Source organism: Phyllobates terribilis, unplaced genomic scaffold (genome assembly GCF_046119375.1).
Source record: "Phyllobates terribilis strain yellow unplaced genomic scaffold, ASM4611937v1 Scaffold_5__5_contigs__length_657084704, whole genome shotgun sequence".
Classification (NCBI taxonomy): domain Eukaryota; kingdom Metazoa; phylum Chordata; class Amphibia; order Anura; family Dendrobatidae; genus Phyllobates; species Phyllobates terribilis.
This window is the reverse complement of record NW_027362765.1, coordinates 610334915-610360330: the sequence shown is the minus strand read 5'-3', so window position 1 is coordinate 610360330 and position 25416 is coordinate 610334915. Positions and strand designations below refer to the sequence as shown.

Genomic DNA, 25416 nt, shown 5'->3' with positions numbered 1-25416 from the left:
ATGTTGCCTGGAAGATGAATCTGCCTCCAGATTATTTTAAATAAAAGGGGGAGTTACCAGTGTGAGACAAGTAACACATTTTTTCTTCTCTCTGAGCTCTGTTGCATTGTGACACTATTACAACCCTGTCTGCCTGTGAGATGGAAGTTGAAGCTGAGAGGAGCCTGCAGATGTGTTAGGTATAATCACACACAGCTCTGCAGTGAGATCAGGAGAGCAGAGAGCGGCCATTACATATCACACTGGTGACCCCCCATTCATGTAAAATAAGCTCTGGAGGCAGAGTTATCTTCCAGGCAGCATCCTCCCCGTAGCCTGTAGAGGTCATTTACATAAAGTGATAAAAGATGATTTCGCAACAACTAGACATCTGATATGAGGCATACAGGGATCACTCTCCGCAGCGGTCTATAATCTGTATGCCCATATTAATAGTTTAGATAGGTCAAAGGTGGTGACAAATTCTCTTTGAAGCTGCAATCATCTGACAACATTGTGTCAGGGGTCTGCTGCAGTCTTTATCTGCCTCTTATAGCAGTGAGTGGAGTGGAGATCCAACTGCTGCTATCCACTGAAATGCCACTGTCAATCTCGGACAGCGGCATTTATAGTACACGGCTTGAGGGAGAGTGTCGTTCCACATGCCCATCAGCCCCTATGACAAGGTATCATTCGTTGCTTTAGTAGCAGGGGGTCCGCAGAAGGCCCCCATGCCTGGCATGATGGTACTGTTATGAAAATTAGCCTGTGGTTGGCATACAGTGAGTGAAATAAGTATTGAACACGTCACCAATTTTCTAAGTAAATATATTTCTAAAGGTGCTATTGACATGAAACTCTCACCAGATGTCAGTAATAACCCATCCAATCCACACAGGTAAAGAAATCAAAGCATAGATGTCCAGAAATTACATGTAATAATGAGAAATGACACGGAAAAAGTATTGAACACATGAAGAAAGAGTATATCATGCAAACAATCACAAGTTCAAGTCCCCTAAAGGGACTACAAAATTAAAGGGATCTGGTCACCAGAAATAGCGCTAATAATAGCGCCGCGGTTTTAGTCATCGCTTTGAGAATACAGAGCGGCCACTGTAACCGCGCCCCGGCACTGACTGACAGCCGGCCCTAATGCAGAGGGAGTGTCAGGCTGTGCTGGGGGCGCGGTTACAGCGGCCACTCTGTATTCTCAGAGCCATGACTGAACCCGTGCTGCCCCCATGACTCAAACCGAATGCTGGTGGGAAGAATGGGATCGCTTCTTATACCATTTTTTTGTAGAGTTACATTGGCCAAAAAAAACACACAATTCTGGCGTTTTAATTTTTTTTTCTAATTACAGAGATTACCAACTGTGTTAATTCATTTTATATTCTGATAGACGGGATGAGTTATAGATGCGGAGATATTTTCTATATTTTTAATGAGAGAAAAAATGCAATTCTAAATTTTAAAAACATTTACTTCCTAATTTAAAGGGAACCTGTCACCAGAAATAAAGCTACTAACGTGCAGATGTGTGGTTAATCTGCAGGTTTACAGTGTTATTATGCTGCCCGGCTCCTGCACGCAGCCAAATGCAGCAGGGAGAAAATTAACTTTATTCTTCCCACTAGCGTTCGGTTTCAGTCACGGGGGCGCTGCGGTTTCAGTCATCGCTTTGAGAATACAGAGCGGCCACTGTAACCGCGCCCCGGCACTGACTGACAGCCGGCCCTAATGCAGAGGGAGTGTCAGGCTGTGCTGGGGGCGCGGTTACAGCTGCCACTCTGTATTCTCAGAGCCATGACTGAACCCGTGCCGCCCCCGTGACTGAAACCGAATGCTGGTGGGAAGAATAAAGTTAATTTTCTCCCTGCTGCATTTGGCTGCGTGCAGGAGCCGGGCAGCATAATAACACTGTAAACCTGCAGATTAACCACACATCTGCAGGTTAGTAGCTTTATTTCTGGTGACAGGTTCCCTTTAAATTAGAAAGTAAATGTTTTTAAAATTTAGAATTGCATTTTTTCTCTCATTAAAAATATAGAAAATATCTCCGCATCTATAACTCATCCAGTCTATCAGAATATAAAATGAATTAACACAGTTGGTAATCTCTGTAATTAGAAAAAAAAATTAAAACGCCAGAATTGTGTGTTTTTTGGGGCAATGTAACTGAACAAAAAAATGGTATAAGAAGCGATCAAAATTTTGTATTTACCCCAAAATAGTATTGGTAAAAACCCTACTCTCCATGCAAAAAACAAGCCTAATTCACAGTATGCAATTTCACAGCACTTGGATTTTTTTCTGTTTTCCAGTACATTGAATGGTAAAATGAATGATGCCATCCAAAACTATATTTCTTCCTGCTAAACACAGACCCTCATATAGCTATATCAACGGAAAAGTTGAGATTCTTAGAAAAAGGGGAGAAAAAAAACAAAAGCGCAAAAAATGAATAGTGACTGCTTGTACTGTATATATTTGTACTCAGAGTATTGCTATGCTTTTCTTTTTCACAGCCTTGTGCAGATCCTATTCCCATTTGTAGTTTTTGCCTTGGGACAAAGGAATCCAATCGAGAAAAAAAGCCAGAAGAGCTCATATCATGTGCCGACTGTGGTAGCAGCGGTAAGTAGACAATTTAGATTGTAATTATTAAAAACAGCCAATAATTTTACAATTATCATGCAAAATTGGTTTTGATATGTTCACCATAATTGGTCGCGACCAATTTTTGAACAGGAAATCCTAGCATTGCTCTCCCTGTAGTCACAGCAGCGGGCCATCCTCATGGGCAACTCCATTAGTGCACTATTTACTAGCGGGATGACACTTGGGAGGCGTTTGAATGAAGTAGAGGGAGCAAACCCCAGGCTAGGGCTAGATTTCTTGTCACCTAAGTGACTTCAGATTTCAGGCAATTCTGCAGTTGCCAGACTTAGTGTCATGGCACCGTTGCAGGATATTCTGGGGCTAGGGGCGCCTTCCCTATCCCTCAAACTAGAGAGTTAGCTAGTCTATCCCTGCTCCCCAGATTACTTCTGATGGTGAAGATGCCAGAGCCTCGTGCCTTGCTGTGTTCCTATATCAACCCTTATCTGTCACCTCCCCACCTAGGGAAGTGGGGAGTAGAAGTGTATAAGAATAGACCAACCAGACAAACAAGGGAAGACAGACAGGGTTAAATTAAAATACCAATCATACAAAAATGCACTCACAAACAACATTGTTGAACACCGGGGAGTTAAGGAGAAACCAAATATGAGAGGATGAGGATGTGCACACAGACAAACACCAAGCAACACCTCCAACTCCAGAACCAGACAGTATGAACTAACACTGGTTATCCCTAATTACCAGTGTCCAGTATATATAGCAGAGGGGAGTGGCCGACACTGAACAGCTAAGACAATCAAAAGCAGGAAAGCTCCAAGAACTCTCAACTGAGCAGATTAACCCTTGCACTGCTAGCAGAAACCTGCACTGTTTAACCCCTTCACCCCGAAGCCTGATTTATTGTACTTCATGATAGTGGTAAAATTTATTCGATATAACTTGCGTTTATTTGTGAAAAAAATGAAATTTGGCGAAAATTGTGAAAATTTTGCAATTTTCAAATTTTTAATTTTTATGCCCTCAAATCAGAGAGTTATGTCACACAACATAGTTAATAAATAACATTTCCCACATGTCTACTTTACATCAGTACAATTTTGGAAACAAACTCTTTTTTGTTGCGAAGTTAGAATGGTTAAAAGTTGACCAGCAATTTCTCATTTTTACAACAAAATTTACAACACCATTTTTTTAGGGACCACATCATATTTGAAGTGACTTTGAGAGGTCTACATGACAGAAAATGCTCAAAAGTGACAGCATTCTAAAAACTGCTCAAAACCACATTCAAGAAGTATATTATCCTTCAGGTGCTTCACAGGAATTAATGGAATATGGAAGGAAAACTTTTACATTTTACTTTTCAGTCACAAAAATGATCTTTTAGCCCCAATTTTTTTATTTTCACAAGGGTAACAGGAGAAAATGGACCGCAAAAGTTGTTGTGCAATTGCTCCGGAGTACGCTGATACCCTATATGTGGGGGAAAACCATTGTTTGGTTGCACAGCAGGGCTCGGAAGTAAAGGAACACCATTTCACTTTTTGAACGCAAAATTGGCTGGAATTGAGAGCGGATGCCATGTCGTGTTTGGAGAGCCCCTGGTGTGCCTAAACAGTGGAACCCCCCCATAAGTGACCACATTTTGGAAACTAGACTCCCCAAGTAATTTATCCAGATGTGTGGTGAGCACCTTGAACCCCCAGGTGCTTCACAGAAAATGATAAAGTTGAATTATGAAAATTAAAAAAAAACTTTTTTTCCACAAAAATGATCTTTTAGCCCCAATTTCTTTATTTTCACAAGGGTAACAGGAGAAAATGGATGCCAAATGTTGTTGTGCAATTTCTCCTGAGTATGCTGATACCCCATATGTGGAGGAAAACCACTGTTTGGGCACAAAAGGGAAGGAGTGACGTTTGGGAATGCAGACTTTGATGGAATGGTCTTGGTCTGTGGGCGTTATGTCATATTTGGAGAGCCCCTAATGTGCCTAAACACTGGAAACCCCCCCACAAGTGACCCTATTTTGGAAACTACACCCCTCAAGGAATTTATCTAGAGGGATAGTTTTATAGTAATGATTATAATGCCTTTGGTTTTACTGGTGTATGAATTCATAATGTGGTGTTATGTGTGAATTGTGCGGAGTACATCAGATTACACTAGTGTGGAACCAATATCCTCCAAGACCCATTCATTGTATATATCAAGTAATAAATTCAGCCTACCACCCAATTATATAGGCCGAAATGGGTAGATACCCTTGAATACTCAGAAGCAGCATATTTCTATAAGAGGCTTCAAGTAATATTCCAAAACCAGAAATGGTACTAATCAAAATATATTTCAATCATAAATCACAAAATGGGCAATAAACAGACTAAAATATGATAAGGACACAGTTATTGAGGTGCTAGGTACACAGACTAGTACCAGTATGGCAAGGTATAGTCGAAGATTAATAACTATAATTATAACATCAAACTGATGGGAATCTAATCCAATATGACCTATATCAATGACTCAAATTAAGTCCCTCAAAAACACAAATGTCAGGTATATACCATGTTGGACTCAAACACTATTGCAATATCGCCATCATCGAACATTGAGCAGTAAGATGTATGTATATCTGTAAACCCAGCATGCACATAGCATAGTAAATGCTGTTATGAGGCATATTGCACCTTACCCATTAATGAACCGCGTGGACCAGCACAGAAACGCAGCTGCGTACTAGTACTAGTCTGTGTACCTAGCACCTCAATACCTGTGTCCTTATCATTTTTTAGTCTGTTTATTGCCTGTTTTGTGATTTTATGTTTGAAGTAAATTTTGATTATTACTATTTCTGGTTTTGGAATATTACTCGACGCCTCTTATAGGAATATAGATTACAAAAGTGTGTTGTGTCAACAGGGTAAAAACAAATTTTATTAATATATGGACATGTGGTACACTTTGAAGCAATTCTTAATGCAAAAGCCAGGTTTCTGAGGGCAGGTTTCACAATGGTAAATTGTGTCTTTTCGGATTCCCCTCTTGGAACATTCTTTGTGCTGTTTTTTGTGTTCTTCCCTTACTCGCAGTTTGGGGAACCTCTCCTGGAAAATGTTGACCAGTTTCAGAAGTACTCGGACCCTCACCTTCCTGATTGCCAAACATTAGGGCCTTGATGACTACCTCCTGAAACTGAAGGAAGGTCCCCGTATTGCCTGCAGGTCGAAACAGCACAAAAGCATTGTACAGTGCCATCTGTACAAAGTGCACGACCAATTTTTTTGTACCATACTTTAGCTTTTCACATGGCACTGTATGGTTAGAGGACCCGATCTGAGAGATCTACACCCCCCCCCATGTACTTATTATAATCCAAGATACAATCTGGCTTTGGGACTTGTGTTGTGGTACCTCAGACAGTGACATGGGAGCTGTTGTCACAGTGTATGGTGGTCAAGATAAGGACATCCCTCTTGTCCTTATACTTGACCATCATCGTATTGTCGCTGCATTGGGCTTTGCTTTCGCCTTTTCTCAGCAATTGCCCAATTAGCGACTTAAGGAGGCCACTCTGATTTTTTCGCACGGTGCCGCATGGAACTGTACCTCTGACAGAGAGGGACTTGAAGAGCGGGATGCTGGTGTAAAAGTTATCAATGTAGAGGTGATAACCCTTATACAGCAGTGGATGCACCAATTCCCACACAATTTTCCCACTCACCCTCAAAAAAGGGGGGCATTCGGGGGGTTGAATCTTGGTGTCCTTCCCTTCGTAGACCCTAAATCTGTGGGTGTACCCTGAGGTACTATGACACAGCTTGTACAGTTTTATTCCATACCTTGCCCTCTTACTGGCAGGTATTGTCAGAATTTTAGTCTCCCTTTAAAATGAACCAGAGATTCATCTATAGCGATGTCGTTCTGGGGGTTGTTCAACTATTGGCCAAATTTTGTATAGATGATCAAAGTTGGGATCGTCTCAGGGAGGACACTGCGCATTATCACTATAATGCAAAAATTTTTGGATCGCTTCCAGGTTGTTATTGTCATGGTCATAGAGAATACCAGTGTGCTGTAGAGTACTCCAGTATTGCCAAAGCCCTGGTTTTCTGACTATGCCCATATGCAGCACAATGCCTCAAAATGTCATCTCTGCTGCATTTACAGGGGTCCATCTGGCGAATGAGGACGTTGGATTTTGGGTGAAAAATTGATGGGCAAACAAGTCTGTCTGGGCCACCATAAGATTTCTTATTTCCTCACTGAAAAAGAATTTGAAGAAGTCAATTTCAGTGAGGCCTGTAGTGTCAAATTGGATTCCTGAGCTGTCGATGAAATCCGGAATTACAGGCTGATAATTTTCGGGGGGTGCAGTCCATAAGGGATCGATTGCTGTAGGGGTTGCCTGGGTCCTTCGTCACTACATGAGGAGGAGGAAGAGGACTAGAGGATCATGGGATCTTTCTCACTGGCTGAATCCGTGTCGGAGGCAAGGAAACATATGCCTCCTGTGGTGAATAGTGTCTTGACAAATGGGACATTTTTATTATTGTTTTCAAATCACTGCGGATGTGTGTGTAAGCGGTGCATTTACACGTGTATTGTGTGAGGCTTGTGTAAGGGGAACTAGTTATTAGAAAGAGTATAGCGAAAAAAAGTAAAAATTTAGAAGAAACTCTTAGAAGAAAAAAATTAAAAGAAAAATTCACTACACTAATGCCCTACCTATAAATTTACCCAGCGCTAACTATTCTTTTTTTTCTTTTTTGCAAAAGAAAAACGTACGTCACCAACACTGCAACGTACGCTCCCCTAATGCACTCGCTAAAAATGTACTCCACGCAAATAATTATTTTTTTTTTGCAAGAGAAAGACGCTGCCTCCCTACCTATAAAGCTACTCTGTACAATTTTCTTTTTTCTAAAACAAAATCAGATGTCGCCAAACACTGTGACGTCCGCTACTCTAATACTCTACCTCACTACCTAAAAAACTACACTATACTAACTACTATTATTCTTTTTTTAAAAAAAAAAAATCGTATGTCGCTTACACTGACATCCGATACTCTAACTACCAAAAAAAAAAAGTCTCTTGGCGCAGACTCTGGTCAGAGCACTGCTGCCACAGGAAGAGCACGAATGGTCAGCGCAAGACGCTGCGCATGCAAAAAAAAGTGCGCAAAAAATTTAATAGGGGGGGAGGGGAGGTGGGGAACTGGAACAGGGATCAGGGAACTGCTGCTCTGATCTCAGATGAGTCACACAGCAGCCAGCAGCACAGGGGGCAGATCACAGCACAGATCTCAGCAGAGGAGACCACCGCAGGAGGCACAACACTGCTCTGGATCGCATGGGGATCACACTGGCCACCAATGAATCGTTGTCTCAGGTACGCAAGGGGGTCTCACAACCGCTCTGCATGCCAACTCTGAGGTAAAGATGGTGTGCAGAGCGGTAATTGCTATTTTAGATTAACCCCTTTGGCGCTGATTGGCCAGAAACTATTGTTCAGCCAATCAGTGCCAAAGGGGTTACTCAGGAGAGGTGACGTTGCAATCTCCCCACCCATTGTGACTGCTGTGATTGGTGCGGTGTCAGACAGCACCGATCACAGCATGTCATGGTTTTGTTTTTTTAAACTTTATTGACACATTACTGTAATTGGCTGGTCATAACTGACCAGCCAATCACAGCGATTACCAATGTGGGGAGGCGGTACAGACCTCCAGGGCGACGTGCAGGGATGGCCTGCTATCAGAGATATTAGCCAACTTAACCCGATCACCGCGGCGCCGTATATATATACGGCGGTTTGAGTGAACGCAGCTCCCGCAGAGCAGTATATATACGGCGCATGTCAGGAAAGAGATAATATGATGGAAAAGTGCTTCTAATTAGTGCAGGAGTACAGGAAATCAGACACCGCGATCTTCTGGCCCCTCTCTGTCGTGCTAAACCTGTGACACTTAGGACATTTTCTGGTGAGACCATATCTCATATGAACAGCTTATTGCCTTATTGTTTGAATCAACTTTTTATGTTTCTTTTTTTTTCTTAAAGGGAATCTGAGAACGATGTAGGAGCAGACAGGGCCGGCTCCAGGTTTTTCTGGGCCCCGGGCGAAAGAGTCTCAGCGGGCCCCTTTAACACATACCACGATTCATGATGCAGAGATACGGCGGAGAAAAAAAAAAAAAAATATATATATATATATATATATATATATATATATATTAGTACAATGCAAAGATTTCACTTCTTACATTACATGAGCGATATCTATTGTAAATTCCACAATAGCTCAGAAACCAGCGAATCGCTCCACACAGGATACTGGCCCCCATATAAGGCCCCATCCGGAATACTGGCCCCCATATAAGGCTCCATGCGGAATACTGACCCCCATATAAAGCTCCATGCGGAATACTGGCCCCCATATAACGCTTCATACGGAATACTGGCCCCCATATAAGGCTCCATGCGGAATACTGACCCCCATATAAGGCTCCATGCGGAATACTGGCCCCCATATAACGCTTCATACGGAATACTGGCCCCCATATAAGGCCCCATACGGAATACTGGCCCCCATATAAGGCTCCATACGGAATACTGGCCCCCATATAAGGCTCCATGCGGAATACTGGCCCCCATATAACGCTTCATACGGAATACTGGCCCCCATATAAGGCCCCATCCGGAATACTGGCCCCCTTATAACGCTTCATACGGAATACTGGCCCCCATATAAGGCCCCATACGGAATACTGGCCCCCATATAAGGCTCCATACGGAATACTGGCCCCCATATAACGCTTCATACGGAATACTGGCCCCCATATAAGGCCCCATACGGAATACTGGCCCCCATATAAGGCCCCATAAGGAATACTGGCCCCCATATAAGGCCCCATACGGAATACTGGCCCCCATATAAGGCTCCATGCAGAATGCTGACCCCCATATAAGGCTCCATACGGAATACTGGCCCCCATATAAGGCTCCATACGGAATACTGGCCCCCATATAAGGCCTCATACGGAATACTGGCCCCCATATAAGGCCCCATACGGAATACAGGCCCCCATATAAGGCTCCATACGGAATACTGGCCCCCATATAAGGCTCCATACGGAATACTGGCCCCCATATAAGGCTCCATACGGAATACTGGCCCCCATATAAGGCTCCATACGGAATACTGGCCCCCATATAAGGCTCCATACGGAATACTGGCCCCCATATAAGGCTCCATACAGAATACTGGCCCCCATATAACGCTCCATACAGGATGCTGGTCCCCTTATAAAGCTCCATACAGGATACTGGCCCCCATATAACGCTCCATACAGGATACTGGTCCCCTTATAAAACTCCATACAGGATACTGGCCCCCATATGACGCTCCATACAGGATACCGGTCCCCTTATAACGCTCCATACAGGATACTGGCCCCCATATAATGCTGCATGCAGGCTGTTACCCCCCACATAATGCCCCATACAGGCTGCCCCCCCCCTTATAATGCTCCATGCAGGCTGTTACCCCCCACATAATGCCCCATACAGGCCCCCCCTCCTTTTAATGCTCCATGCAGGCTGTTCCCCCCACATAATGCACTATGCAGGCTGCCCCCCCCCCCTTTATAATGCCCCATGCAGGCTGTTTCCCACCTTATAATGCCCCATGCAGGATGTCACCCCCCCTCTTTATAATGCCCCATGCAGGATGCCCCCCCCTCTCTTTATAATGCCCCATGCAGGATGTCCCCCCCTCTCTTTATAATGCCCCATGCAGGATGTCCCCCCCCTCTCTTTATAATGCCCCATGCAGGATGTCCCCCCCCCCCCTCTTTATAATGCCCCATGCAGGATGTCCCCCCCTCTCTTTATAATGCACTATGCAGGCTGCCCCCCTCTTTATAATGCCCCATGCAGGATGCCCCCCCCCTCTTTATAATGCCCCATGCAGGCTGTCACCCCCTCTCTTTATAATGCCCCATGCAGGATGTCCCCCCCTCTTTATAATGCCCCATGCAGGATGTCCCCCCCTCTCTTTATAATGCCCCATGCAGGATGTCCCCCCCTCTCTTTATAATGCCCCATGCAGGATGTCCCCCCCTCTCTTTATAATGCCCCATGCAGGATGTCCCCCCCCCTCTTTATAATGCCCCACGCAGGATGCCCCCCCCCTCTTTATAATGCCCCACGCAGGATGCCCCCCCTCTCTTTATAATGCCCCATGCAGGATGTCCCCCCCCTCTTTATAATGCCCCATGCAGGATGCCCCCCCCCCTCTCTTTATAATGCCCCATGCAGGATGACCCCCCTCTCTTTATAATGCCCCATGCAGGATGCCCCCCCCCTCTCTTTATAATGCTCCATGCAGGATGCCCCCCCCTCTTTATAATGCCCCATGCAGGATGTCCCCCCCCCCTCTTTATAATGCCCCACGCAGGATGTCCCCCCCTTCTTTATAATGCCCCATGCAGGATGCCCCCCCCCTCTTTATAATGCCCCATGCAGGATGCCCCCCCCCTCTTTATAATGCCCCATGCAGGATGTCCCCCGCCCTCTTTATAATGCCCCATGCAGGATGCCCCCCCCTCTCTTTATAATGCCCCATGCAGGATGCCCCCCCCCTCTCTTTATAATGCCCCATGCAGGATGTCCCCCTCTTTATAATGCCCCATGCAGGATGTCCCCCCCCTCTTTATAAAGCCCCATGCAGGATGCCCCCCCCCTCTCTTTATAATGCCCCATGCAGGATGTCCCCCTCTTTATAATGCCCCATGCAGGATGTCCCCCCCCCCCCTCTTTATAATGCCCCATGCAGGATGTCCCCCCCCCTCTTTATAAAGCCCCATGCAGGATGCCCCCCCCCTCTCTTTATAATGCCCCATGCAGGATGTCCCCCTCTTTATAATGCCCCATGCAGGATGTCCCCCCCCTCTTTATAAAGCCCCATGCAGGATGCCACCCCCCCTTCTCTTTATAATGCCCCATGCAGGATGCCCCCCCCCCTCTTTATAAAGCCCCATGCAGGATGCCACCCCCCCCTTCTCTTTATAATGCCCCATGCAGGCTGTTTCCCACCTTATAATGCCCCATGCAGGATGCCCCCCCCCTCTCTTTATAAAGCCCCATGCAGGATGCCACCCCCCCCCCTTCTCTTTATACTGCCCCATGCCTCCATACATTAAAAAAAAAAAAAAAAATCAAATACTCACCTCCCTTCTCCTCACCTGCTACCTGCTGCTCGGGTGCGAACTCCAGCGTTGTCGGCGTTGTCCCGCTCTGCGCTCCCTGTGACGACTCAGGGGAGGGCGCGGTGTAAAGACGTCACCGTGCCCTCTGACCTGAGACGTCACAGAGGGTGCAGAGCAGGAAGACAGCTGATCTGCGGAGGCACGGGGACAGGTAAGTATCCAGCTGCCGGGGCTCTGAGCAAGCGGGGGAGAAGGGCGGGCGCTGACACCGCTCTCCTCCGCCCATAGCCCAGCGGGGTGCGCGACCGCCAGTGGGCCCCTCTGCCTGCTCAGGGCCCCGGCATTTGCCCGGGTGCACCGAGTGCTGACGCCGGCCCTGGGAGCAGAGACCCTAATCACACTTTTGTGTCACTTACTGGACTGTGTTTAGCTGTTTCCATATAATCAGTGTTTTATCAGCAGGAGATTATCACTATGGGACAACTGGCCTCAAGTCTCTTTGTCCAACCCCTCCCCCTCACTGATTAGCAGCTGTGTCACTATACAATGTACACAGAAATCTGTGGTGTGGACGAGGTTCTATACATCTTAACACCTGAGCTCTGCTAGATCTGCAGCAGAGAAACAGTGACTCTATCATAACTGCTGCACCCAGTAAAATAAGTGACACGTCGCTGGAATCTGGGTCTCTGTCCTTACCTCGTGCTGCTGTCAGATTACGTAACAAAAACCGGCTGACAGGTTCTTTTTCATGTCGATTTTCCATGTCACTGTTTATATTTAAAAAAAATGTAGAAATCTTGCAGTTTTCCCTGAGGCCACTGATCCTCATAGTGGATGAGGTTTCCTATTCTTTAGAGGTAATTTCTCTGCAGTTATCTCATTAATGTTAATAGTAGGATAACATACATTACACAGAATCAAAGCATTTACAATAGGTGTGGGTCACAGTTCGTCTGCTCCCCCACCCTGCTGAATCACCCTTGCACATGTTGCAGAGCGTGCCTAAAAAACGGTATCGTAGACGTCAGTGAGTAGTCTTCAGTCTATACGTTTTTATGCACATTTGGCTTCTGTAACATGTATCTCTGAAAAGCTGTTAATAGAAGTTTATACAAAATTGCTGTCTCCATAATCATGTAGAGAGAGATGAATACAAAAACTGTACTATCCGTAATTAAAAGCAAGTAGAAATAACACACTGCGTCATAATCTGGTTTTAATCTGTAAATAAAGATGTGGGTGATGCATTTCCTTTAAAAGGGAATCTGTCAGTAAGATCAAGCCGCCTAAGCTGTCCATATGGGCATGTAGGTCATAGAAGGCTGAATAAAATGATACCTTGATATCTGCGATCTGATGTTTTATTCCAGAGAAATCCAGATTTTTCTTACATGTAAATGAGCTGTTCATGACACTGATTTGCATGAGACTCTGCCTACATAGATTATTCTAAATAAAAGGGGGCATTACCAGTGTGAGACATGTAATGGCTGCTCACCTGATCTCACTGCAGAGCTGAGTGTGGCTACAACGAACACTGTGCAGCAGAGCTGAGCTTTGTCTCATTACAAACACATCTGCAGCTGCAGTCCTCTAATAGTTCTTCAGATGCCATCTCGCAGGCAGTCCATGTGAAGAGAAGGGGCAGTACAGCCTTGCATTTTGTAAACATTTTGATACTTTTCAAAGCTTTTTACAAAAGAATTTTGGTGTAAAAGCTTTGATGAATCAGGGCCATAGTTTAGCTGCAAACAGCATTGTAATTGTCCGCATGCTCATGGTGATTTTCTCATGTCAGGTTCCCTTATGTTACATTTCCTGCTAATATATAAACTGATGGAATACTTTCTTATACCCAGACTTTCAGTGCGTTAGGAGTTAACGTGTATGTGGTGTAGGATCCACAGCCTGTGCTTCTATAATCTCCATGACTTTCATGGATCAGCCTCCCTCCGCATTAGCAGCTGATTTCACTATGCCTCATTAAGATCAAATTATCTGTAATTAGCTCCTGCAATGTCCCAGTAATGTGCTGTGTTTAGAAGCCTCTTCAGAGTAAGTAACTGCTCTTTCTAATCATGTAGGAGCAAGGCACTAATCACTTCTGTCTGACTGCTCGCATTGCAGGAGGCGTCCAACAGGCCTGACCCTCTATGTATCTATTACCATGTGAGAGAATAGTTTCCTACCAAATATCTTCTGCATTTCTTGAGTGCATTGAAGTCTTCTTATGTAGCTTCATCCCCTGGGGCTCTAACATTGTAGATGTTTTATCCTACAGCACACGTCACTCAATTTCCTTTATACGTATGCACTGTGCTACAGTCTTGGGACAGCAGGGTCTCCTATAAGATCTTACAAGAGATCCTATGAGTGTCCCCTTCAGGACTGCTAACCTCGCTATAACATTTGCTCTTTACCCATTGCAGCTTCCACAACATTTTGTATTTCCAATATTATAACTTCTGCGTTTCAAAATACAATTTTCAGGTATTCAGTCAATTACCGTATTTTTCGGACTATAAGACCCACCGGACCATAAGACGCACCTAGGTTTTAGAGGAGAAAAATAGAAAAAAAAATGTAAGCAAAAAATGTGGTCATGATGCCCTGTTAAGGGGGAGGGGGTCTGCTGCTGACACTGTTATAGGGGTAATGTCCCCCAATTCTGTTAATATCCCCCATCCTGGTAAATATGGCCCCCTCCTTCCTGTTATATGTGGCCCTCATCCCCATCCTGATATGCATGGCACCCCTCATCCCCATCCTGGTATGCATAGCACCCCTTGATCCCTATCCTGGTATGCATGGCACCCCTTGATCCCCATCCTGGTATGCATGGCACCCCTTGATCCCGATCCTGGTATACCTGGCACCCCTTGATCCCCATCCTAGTATGCATGGCACCCCTCATCCCCATCCTGGTATGCATAGCACCCCTTGATCCCTATCCTGGTATGCATGGCACCCCTTGATCCCCATCCTGGTATACCTGGCACCCCTTGATCCCCATCCTCGTATGCGTGGCACCCTTGATCCCCATCCTAGTATGCATGGCACCCCTCATCCCCATCCTAGTATGCATGGCACCCCTCATCCAAGTATGCATGCCCTCCCTCATCCTGGTATGCATGACACCCCTCATCCCTCTTCCTGGTATGCATGGCACCCCTTATCCTAGTATGTATGGCACCCTTCATCCCTTTTCCTGGTATGCATGGCACCCCTGATCCCCATCCTGGTATGTATGGCACCCCTCATCCTGCTATGTATGGCACCCTTCATCCCTCTTCCTGGTATGCTTGGCACCCCCTGATCCCCATCACGCTGCACACACAAAAATAAACAATTATACTCTCCTCTCTCGTCCAGCGCTGCGTCCTGCTCTGCTGCCGAGAGGGATCTCACTGTGGGAGCCGTGAATGGTGTTACTGCTATTCGCCCTCACACAGTGGCATGTGGGGATCAGTGGATGTTCATTTTCTTTAGCAGCGGGCACAGCGTAGGCTGCAGCAGGCAGCTGCCTCCTGTGCCCCGCTTATCCCCCGCTGCCGCTCCCCCCACAACCTCATCACCCACAGCCATAGGAATATACACTGCTCAAAAAATAAAGGGAACACTGAAATAACACATCCTAGATCTGAATGAATGAAATATTCTCCTTGAATACTTTGTTCTGTATAAAGTTGAATGTGCTGACAACAAAATCACACAAAAATCATCAATGGAAATCAAATTTATTAACCAATGGAGGCCTGGATTTGGAGTCGCCCCCAAAATTAAAGTGGAAAAACACACTACAGGCTGATCCAACTTTGATGTAGTGTCCTTTAAAACAAGTCAAAATGAGGCTCAGTATTGTGTGTGGCCTCCACGTGCCTGTATGACCTCCCTACAACGCCTGGCATGCTCCTGATGAGGTTGCGCATGGTCTCCTGTGGGATCTCCTCCCAGACCTGGACTAAAGCATCCGCCAACTCCTAGACAGGCTGTGGTCCAACGTGACGTTGGTGGATGGAGCGAGACATGATGTCCCAGATGTGCTCAATCGGATTCAGGTCTGGGGAACGGGCGGCCAGTCCATAGCTTCAATGTCTTCATCTTGCAGGAACTGCTGACACACTCCAGCCACATGAGGTCTGGCATTGTCCTGCATTAGGAGGAACCCTGGGCCAACCGCACCAGCATATGGTCTCACAAGGGGTCTGAGGATCTCATCTCAGTACCTAATGGCAGTCAGGCCCCTCTGGTGAGCACATGGAGGGCTGTGCGGCCCTCCAAAGAAATGCCACCCCACACCATTACTGACCCACTGCCACACCGATCATGCTGAAGGATGTTGCAGGCAGCAGATCGCTCTCCACGGCGTCTCCAGACTCTGTCACGTCTGTCACATGTGCTCAGTGTGAACCTGCTTTCATCTGTGAAGAGCACAGGGCTCCAGTGGTGACTTTGCCCATCCTGGTGTTCTGTGGCAAATGCCAAGAGTCCTGCACGGTGTTGGACTGTGAGCACAAACCCCATCTGTGGAAGTCGGGCTCTCATACCACCCTCATGGAGTCGGTTTCTAACGGTTTGTAGACACATGCACATTTGTGGCCTGCTGGAGGTCATTTTGCAGGGCTCTGACAGTGCTCCTCCTGTTCCTCCTTGCACAAAGGCGGAGGTAGCGGTCCTGCTGCTGGGTTGTTGCCCTCCTATGGCCCCCTCCACGTCTCCTGGTGTACTGGCCTGTCTCCTGGTAGCGCCTCCAGCCTCTGGACACTACAGACACAGCAAACCTTCTTGCCACAGCTCGCATTGATGTGCCATCCTGGATGAGCTGCACTACCTGAGCAATTTCTGTGGGTTGTAGAGTCCGTCTCATGCTACCACGAGTGTGAAAGCACAACCAACATTCAAAAGTGACCAAAACATCAGCCAGAAAGCATTGGTACTGAGATGTGGTCTGTGGTCCCCACCTGCAGAACCACTCCTTTATTGAGGGTGTCTTGATAATTGCCAATAATTTCCATCTTTTGTCTATTCCATTTGCACAACAGCATGTGAAATTGATTGTCAATCAGTGTTGCTTCCTAAGTGGACAGTTTGATTTCACAGAAGTTTGACTTACTTGGAGTTATATTCTGTTGTTTAAGTGCTCCCTTTATTTTTTTGAGCAGTGTAGTACGGGGCACAGTTCAGACTTATAAGACTCACCCCCCCCACTTTCCTCCAAAATTTTGGAGGAAAAAAGTGCGTCTTATAATCCGAAAAATACGGTACTTAGTATTACATTTTTACTTTTGGCGTTCTTAATGATCTAGTTGCATAGCGTGAAAAAAGAGACACATTCTAGACTTTCCTATAGGAATTTTATAAATCATACAGTGCTAAATTACACGTAACTCTTGATTTATATGTGGTATGGGTGTTATGTATTGAAAGTCTCATGGGCTGAGATGATTGATGATGAGTTCAAAGGCAAGCAGATTATTACAAGGGATGGAGGCCTCTCATATGATGAGAGGTTGGTAAACTTAGGCTTGTTTAGCATAAAAAAAAGACGCCTCAGAGGAGATCTCATTTACATGTACAAATATATGTGTGGTCAGTACAAATGTCTGGCACATGACTTATTCCTTCCAAAGACCATACTAAGGACCAGGGGGCACTCATTACGGGTGGAGGAAAGGTGATTCAGGCACCTAAACAGGAAAGGCTTCTTTACAGTTAGAGCAGTCAGAGTGTGGAATGCCGACCACAAGAGGTAGTGATGGCAGCTTTTAAAAAAGGGCTGGATGATTTCCTCAGTGCACATAACATTGTGAATTATAGTTAATTTAGTGACAAAATGTATAATTGGTGGAGGAAGGCTGAACTTAATGGACCTGAACTTAGACAATCCCTTTAATTCTTCTCCATAGCCTCAAATCCTGGTTGTTTCAAGAACTATTAGAAAACCTGCATCAAAACTGCCAGGCACGTGATTATTGGGATGTACCTGTAGTGGTTTCCCTAGCGATAAACAGGGACATTTTATGTATTTGTACTGTTTACTACAGAACCTGATCTAGTAGATTATTGTCTTGTGTAGAATAAAGAAATCTGGTGCTTACACATGTACTGTCCATCTCCAATGAGCTTTGCCTTTAGAGCCCTTGTTCACATGGTGCAGGGTATGACTGTATGAGTAAGGCGGCAGGCTTCCTGTGCAGTGCTCTATGCTATACGTTCTGTATGTGCACATATTTTCTGCAGAGGGCATATCTCCGTACATATGGAGTTTTACATACTCTTTATATTGTTGCATAGCTGTGTACATCCCATGTACCTCTATGGATGACATTTTATAGCTCACAAAAAAACGGAGCCATTTTGATATGTGTAAATCCTTAAATCTTTACCCCCAAAATGAGAGGAGCACATTTGAGTTTTGTCATTTCTGTACCATGAATATGGTCCAGCTGCCCCTCATGCAGCACCCTGTTACCTATCGCAGCCCGAGAGTGTCTCTTAGGCCACGGCCCCACTATCAGTATTTGGTCAGTATTCGGTCAGTATATTTTCTCAGTCTGCTGTTTATACATGACAGTGGTACGGTCTCTTGGAAATTGTACCATTGTTTGTTGAAACCTTTTGTTTTTTGAAAACTTCTTTTAGCGACAGGCTGCACCTTTTTGTTGGTGTACTTGTCTGTAGTTTGTAACATTAACTGTGTTCTTGTCCTACAGGTCATCCATCGTGTCTAAAGTTCTGCCCGCAGCTCACATCCAATGTCAAAGCTTTGAGGTGGCAGTGCATTGAATGCAAAACCTGCAGTGCCTGTAGGATTCAGGGGAAAAATGCTGTGAGTCTATCCCCCCCCCCCCGTAATAATATCCTAACTTATTATAATGTTTTGTTACAATTTATAGGCAAGTTAGTTCATTGGATTGCCCTTGTCTAACGTACATGATTGACACACCAAGGACTTTAATGCCAACACAGGGCATTGGGGTATAACTATCTACATCAAGCTTTATTATCTCATCTGTTGACAAGAAAGATCCTTGGCCGTCTAGCCACTAACTTTTATAATTCTGTTACTGCACAGTAGCTGTCCTATTGCCCAGCACCATAAAACACCATGGTTTATACTATTCCTCATAGTGATGGTGATGATTCCCACACAAAGGCAGCAGTATCTACTCATCCGGCTTGATGTACTTTTATGAATCAGATTCCCAGCCATCGCTGTGCTTCACCCGGCATCCCCTCTTTGCCAGTCGCTGGCCCTTTTAACGGGAATCTCAACTGATACATGCAGCCCAAGCCATCAGCAGTATGAATCAGCCACTGGCTGTAGTATCTCAGCCATGTATGTTTGTCTCTGAAACACTGCGGCTTTTCAAAGAAAAACATACTTTAAATAACTGCCGGGGACCCGGCCGCGCTATTGACTAATTATACAGACTGGTTCCCCGGCAGCTTCTCACCGCCCATTAGCAGTGACTGACAAGCCTCTCCCTAAACGCACATGCAGGCAGAGGCTTGCCAGTAACTGTTAGCAGGTGGGGTAAAGCCGCCAGGGACCCATCTGTACGACCAATCAATGGTGGCTTGGTCCCCATCAGCTATTAAAAGTATGTTTTTCTTTAAAACATGGTTTGAGCAGCATGTATCAACTGCCAGGTTCCCTTTAATTTCTCTTTACTCTTGGAGCGTGCACATACAGTGTTCACTACTGAACACTGCGGCACATTCAGTGAAGTATTACGTTCTGAAACTGGCCACTGCCAGCGTCAGGACGTTCTTTGTGGGTGAAATTTGCGCACTCTGGGCTCCCATCCTGTTCCTATTAAGAAGGCAGCAGTCACAGTGTTGTGATTTATTTGCTCCAGCATCATTGTCTCCTATGTGCTGTATATACACCAGCTCCAGTGTCTCCTACGTGATGTTTAAGCTCCAGCTCCAGTGTCTACTATGTGATGTATATGCTCCAGCCCCAGTATATCCTATGTGACGTATATGCTCAACACCAGTGTATCCTATGTAATGTATATACATCAGTCTCAGTGTATCCTATGTGTTGTACATGCACCAGCCCAGCGTCTCCTATGTGCTGTGTATACAGCAGACTTCTCGCTGCTTGAGTTCTATAAATATAACTTGAGCAGTTATGAATTTCCCACTTTGAGGATACATGCAGTGAAATATACATGTGTTTGGAACATCTTATTGCTGCGAGTTCTTTACAAAACTTATTGCTAAGAGGCGACTGCGCTCCATACCGACGCAAAGCTGGAAAAGCAGTTAGGAGTAGCAACATCTTCAATGCCACCTAACATCACACGCCTCACCAAAGAGAAGCCGTTTCAGCCATCGCATTAGGGTGAGTTATTTAATTGTTTGACCAAATATAGCTGGATCATTTTCAAGTTGATAATTTTGTATGGCCCATGACTGACATAAATTGCCAAATCAAACTTGACAGAAAAAGGGTTCCCCACCCCTGGCTTAGTGTGAGTGGAGTGTGGCCTAAAATGTGCCACCACGTGCCAATATTTGCACACAGTAAGCCAAGTATTGGGTGGCGTTAACTTAGACTAGACTGTTTAAAGATGCACAAAATGTAATAAACAGCACGAACCACTGTGATAAATTATAAGACGGTCCAGACTTAGTTTACACTGTCTAAACGTTACAGTATTGTTAAATGCACACATCCCTTCACATAAATAGTTTTTAGAATATTTTTATTTTGTCTTTCAGGATAATATGCTGTTTTGTGATTCTTGTGATAGAGGATTCCATATGGAGTGCTGTGACCCACCACTGGCACGAATGCCAAAAGGTAGTGTAAATACCAAAACTTCCATATCTGGAAAGTATTACCTAAATGCCTATTGTGGACAAATTGAGCTATTGTAAACGCTAATGTACAGAAAATGTTAAAGGCAGAATCCAATTAAAATCGTGACCAATTTTAACACTGAGGTGTGCTGATTAAACCTCTATTACACGTATTCAATAGCAAACTGTTTTAAAAGGTTCTTTAATTACAGTTGTGCCAGACTTCTGCTGGGCCGCTTTATGTATGTCTGCACTTTTTTTTGAATCTTGTTATAACTGAGTTTTACATTTGTATATACACTCATGGCCGAAAGTGTTGGCACCCTTGAAATTGTTCCAGAAAGTGATGTATTTCTCCCAGAAAATTATTGCAATTACACATGTTTTGTTATACACATTGAATGGTGGCTGGAAGATAAACCTGGAGTAATGCTGTAGTAAATATAGGACTAAAAGAGGTTAATCAGTCATGACAGGTTGATTGCAAGCAGCTAAACAGTTAGGAAAGACAGCTCCTCCCCATATCTCCAACCCTGGGTGTGGTTCACTGTGTAAAATGAGACCTGTTTGTCTCACACCTGTCTGTGTGTATGGAGGTTTGCAGATCTCCTGGATTGAGTGCCTTTGCTAAAGGACTAAGAAGCTGGACTGTAAGCCAGGCAGGCTAAACAGCACTATTGTATGGATTTGTTACTTTGTGGCTGACAAAGGCTGTATTTACAGTTGTGCTCAAAAGTTTACATACCCCGGCAGAATTTTTCCTTGCTTGGCCTTGTTTCAGAGAATATGAATGATAACAAAAAAACTTTTTCTCCACTCATGGTTATTGATTGGCTGAAGCCATTTACTGTCAAACTACAGGGTTTTCTCTTTTTAAATCTTAATGACAACCAAAAACATCCAAATGACCCTGATCAAAAGTTCACATACCCTGGTGATTTTGGCCTGATAACATGCACAGAATTTGACATAAATTGGGTTGAATGGCTATTAAAGGTAACATCCTCACCTGTGACCTGTTTGCTTGTAATCAGTGTGTATGCATAAAAGCTGAGTGATTTTCTGGGATCCAGACAGACTCTTGCTTCTTTCATCCAGCCACTGACATTTCTGGATTGTGAATCATGGGGAAAGCAAAAGAATTGTCAACAGATCTACGGGAAAAGGTAGTTGAACTATATAACACAGGAAAGGGATACAAAAAAATATCCAAGGAATTGATAATGCCAGTCAGCAGCATTCAAACTGTGATTAAGAAATGGAAAATCAGGGGCTCTGTAAAAAGCAAACCGCGGTCAGGTAGACCAACCAAAATTTTGGCCACAACTGCCAGGAAAATTGTTCCGGATGCAAAGAAAAACCCACAAATAACATCAGCTGAAATTAAGGACTCTCTGAAAACTAGCAGTGTGGCTGTTTCAAGATGCACAATAAGGAGGCACTTGAAGAAAAATGGGCTGCATGGTCAAGTCGCCAGAAAAAAGCCATTACTGCTCAACTAAGTATTTTGCCTACAATACGCCAAACAACACAGAGACGAGCCTCAAAACTTCTGGAACAATGTAATTTGGAGTGATGAGACCAAAATTGAACTTTTGGGCCACAATCATAAACGTTACATTTGGAGAGAGGTCAACAAGGCCTATGATGAAAGGAACACCATTCCTACAGTAAAGCACGGAGGTGGATCGCTAATGCTACAAAGGCACAGGAAATTTGGTAAAAGTTGAAGGAAGGATGAATGCAGCACGTTATCAGCACATACTTGAGGCAAATTTGCGCTCATCAGCCTGGAAGCTGTGCATGGGACGTGCTTAGACGTTCCAACATGATAACGATCCAAAACACAAGGCCAAGTCAACCAGTCTTTGGCTACAGCAGAACAAAGTGAAGGTTCTGGAGTGGCCATCTCAGTCTCCTGACCTCAATCAATATCACTGAGACACTCTGGGGAGATCTAAACAAGACTAAGAAAGGAAAAATTCTGCCGGGGTATGTAAACTTTTGAGAACAACTGTAAGCTTTCCTGTGATGTGGTTTATGAGGACTGAAATAAACCAGTCGGACTTTAAATAGAAACGGTTCCTATGGTACCTCAGATCGCTCCCAAGTGACTAGCATTGTTACAACATGTTTATTTCCTCTGTGTGTATTGGAACAACACAAAAAAAAACTGTAAAAAAAAAAAGCAAACTGGACATAATTTTACACAAAACCCCCAAAATGGGCCGGACAGCATTGTTGAAACCCTCAACTTAATATTTGGTTGCACACCATTTGGCATAAATAGCTGCAATCAGTCGTTTCCTATAACCATCAACAAGCTTCTTACACCTCAACTGTGATTTTGGACCACTTTTCTTTTGCAAACTGCTCCAGGTCTCTCATATTTGAAGGGTGCCTCATCCCAACAGCAATTTTAAGATCTCTCCAAAGGTGTTCAATGGGATTTAGATATGGACTCATTGCTGACCACTTCAGAACTTTCCGGCATTTTGTTTCTATCCATTTCTGAGTGCTTCTTGAAGTATTCTCAACAATATCCTTATCTAAATAAGGAATGGCAAAAACTGTTACTTCAAGGGAATTTAATCATCTACAGCTGAAGGATCCCAATAGAAAATAAAAAACTAACTTTTATTCATTTACGTAAAAGGTTTCCTAAAAAGCTTTGCTCAAGACACACTTGAACCACACAAACAAAACACCTAGGTCTTTTTAAAATGCTTTCAAAAACTTGCACGGCCTGATTCCAGGACCTCAATTTTAGATATAGCAAATCTCTAACACCCTTAGACCCAGGAATACCACAATGCTATTAGTGTCTGTAGAAACTGATATGGTATGATTGCAATACCAAGGCTCAAATATTGCAAATTTCCAAAGATACACACAGTAGTAGTACAATAAGGTGCTCAATCTTTAGCAGTGTCCATAAGAAATGGTTCGATCTTACCTTTCTTCTTTCTGTGTGTTTCTTATCTGCAAGGTCACAAAACCCGGTTTAAATGGTTTACAGAAAAAAACTACTATTCCTGTTGTACTCAGCATTTCTCCCGCCCTAACAAGGGCAGTACCCAAGTTTAAGTCCTGTTTAGCACTAGATACCCCTACAAAGTCCCTCCCAACGCCTTTCAACCTATATTAACAGGTCTCATCAGGGAAGTGAATCTGAAAGAGCCAAGGATCACCAAGATCCTAAATAGAAAAATCAGGGTTAAGGCCAGGTATGCAGTGGCATCCTAACTAAGCTCAAGTCTAGCTTCTCGCATCAACTAGTTGTCAACTTTTCCTCTTTTTATCTGGTTTCAGGTGTGATTTTCATATTGCTCACACTTGTTACTTGCTACCGGTGAGTTTGAACAAACATCACTTGCTCGAAACAAATTTGTTTACCTACAATTTTGGAAAGGTGCCAACAATTTTGTCCTGCTCATTTTTGGGGCTTTGTGTGAAATTATGTCCAATTTGCCTTTTTTTCTCATTTTTTTTGTTGTGTTGTTCCAACACACACAAAGGAAATAAACGTGTATAACAAAACATATGTAATTGCAATAATTTTTGGGCAGAAATGCTTCATTTTCTGGAAGAATTTCAAGGGTGCCAACACTTTTGGTCATGACTGTACATACAATATTAGGCATAGTATTTATGTTGTAGCAAACAAATTTCAAGTTTAGCGGTGTCCTCCTCGGTTGCAGTAAAACCTCCGAATGTTTTTTTATTTGCAGTGCTGTTGTGATGGTGCAGGTCTCTGCCACACCATTACTCCTTCCTACTAAAGTACCCTAAAAATTGTGTCCCACTCTCCTTTCCACTTGACTAGTCATCACAGAAGCTCTTCATGCTAACTTCACTAGTCAGAGTAGGTCCAATTTTTTTCTGTTAGTCCAAAATGTTCATAAGACTGGCATCCCCTTTTCCACGACATTAGTTCCTACTCCAGTATTAAGGAGCAAAATTGGTTACTCTTATCTGCGCTGCCCCATAGAATAACACTGGGCCGAGTGCTATGTGATGTTTTATCGCATGACACTTGGCCGTGTTATACGGTAGTGTAACCTCGGCCTTACAGCCTTGTCTGCTATTAATGAGCTTATTAATGGTTGTCTGAGGAAGGTTCTACCATGCTGAATGCACTTGGGCAAATCATCAAAAGCCGCTGCTGGCAGCTTCCTTTATAAGTGCTGATCAATGATGTCCCAGATGTGCTCTATGGGTGACAAGTCCAGAGATGCTGCAGGTCATGTTAGTACATTTAGGACACGCAGGATTCTCACAGTAACATGAGCAATTTGCGACCTTACATTGTAGTGTTGAGAAACAGCTTCTGGGATACTTTGGAGAAATGGACGTACCACTGGTTCCATGATCAAATTAATGTAACGTCGCACTGTTAGTGTACATGGAATGAAGACTATAGGGGTCAAGCTACCATACATTACGCCAACGCACATCATATTCCTGTGTGTAGGACCAGTGTGAGATTCATTTGTGAATGCTTTTTCATGGTGTTGCCTACGTCGTCTCATCAGATTAGAATAATGGCGCATAGGAATCCATCATGTACTGCAAGTTAAATTAGACGTCACATACTAACACTAAGGTGTCAAACGACGTCTCCACAAACCATCAAAGACATTTATGTGGTATTGGACTATGAGCCAGATCTCCAACTACTGCTGTTCAGTTGACTTCACACCACAAATCTTAAAGGCTATCATGGTGCAGGGCAAGACGACAATGGAGGCTTGAATGGAGGTCTATCCTCTTCAGTG

General features: G+C 44.2%; 1 protein-coding gene across 2 annotated transcripts in view; it reads left to right on the top strand.

Moving 5' to 3' along the window:
• The window catches only part of KAT6B (lysine acetyltransferase 6B), a 218649-nt gene that overhangs the window by 71323 nt on the left and 121910 nt on the right, over window positions 1-25416 (top strand). For both annotated transcript variants that reach the window (XM_073686072.1, XM_073686073.1), the window contains exons 3-5: window positions 2511-2619; window positions 18538-18653; window positions 20558-20639. In XM_073686072.1, coding sequence (XP_073542173.1) covers window positions 2511-2619; window positions 18538-18653; window positions 20558-20639 — 307 coding nt within the window. The remainder of the gene's footprint in view (window positions 1-2510; window positions 2620-18537; window positions 18654-20557; window positions 20640-25416) is intronic.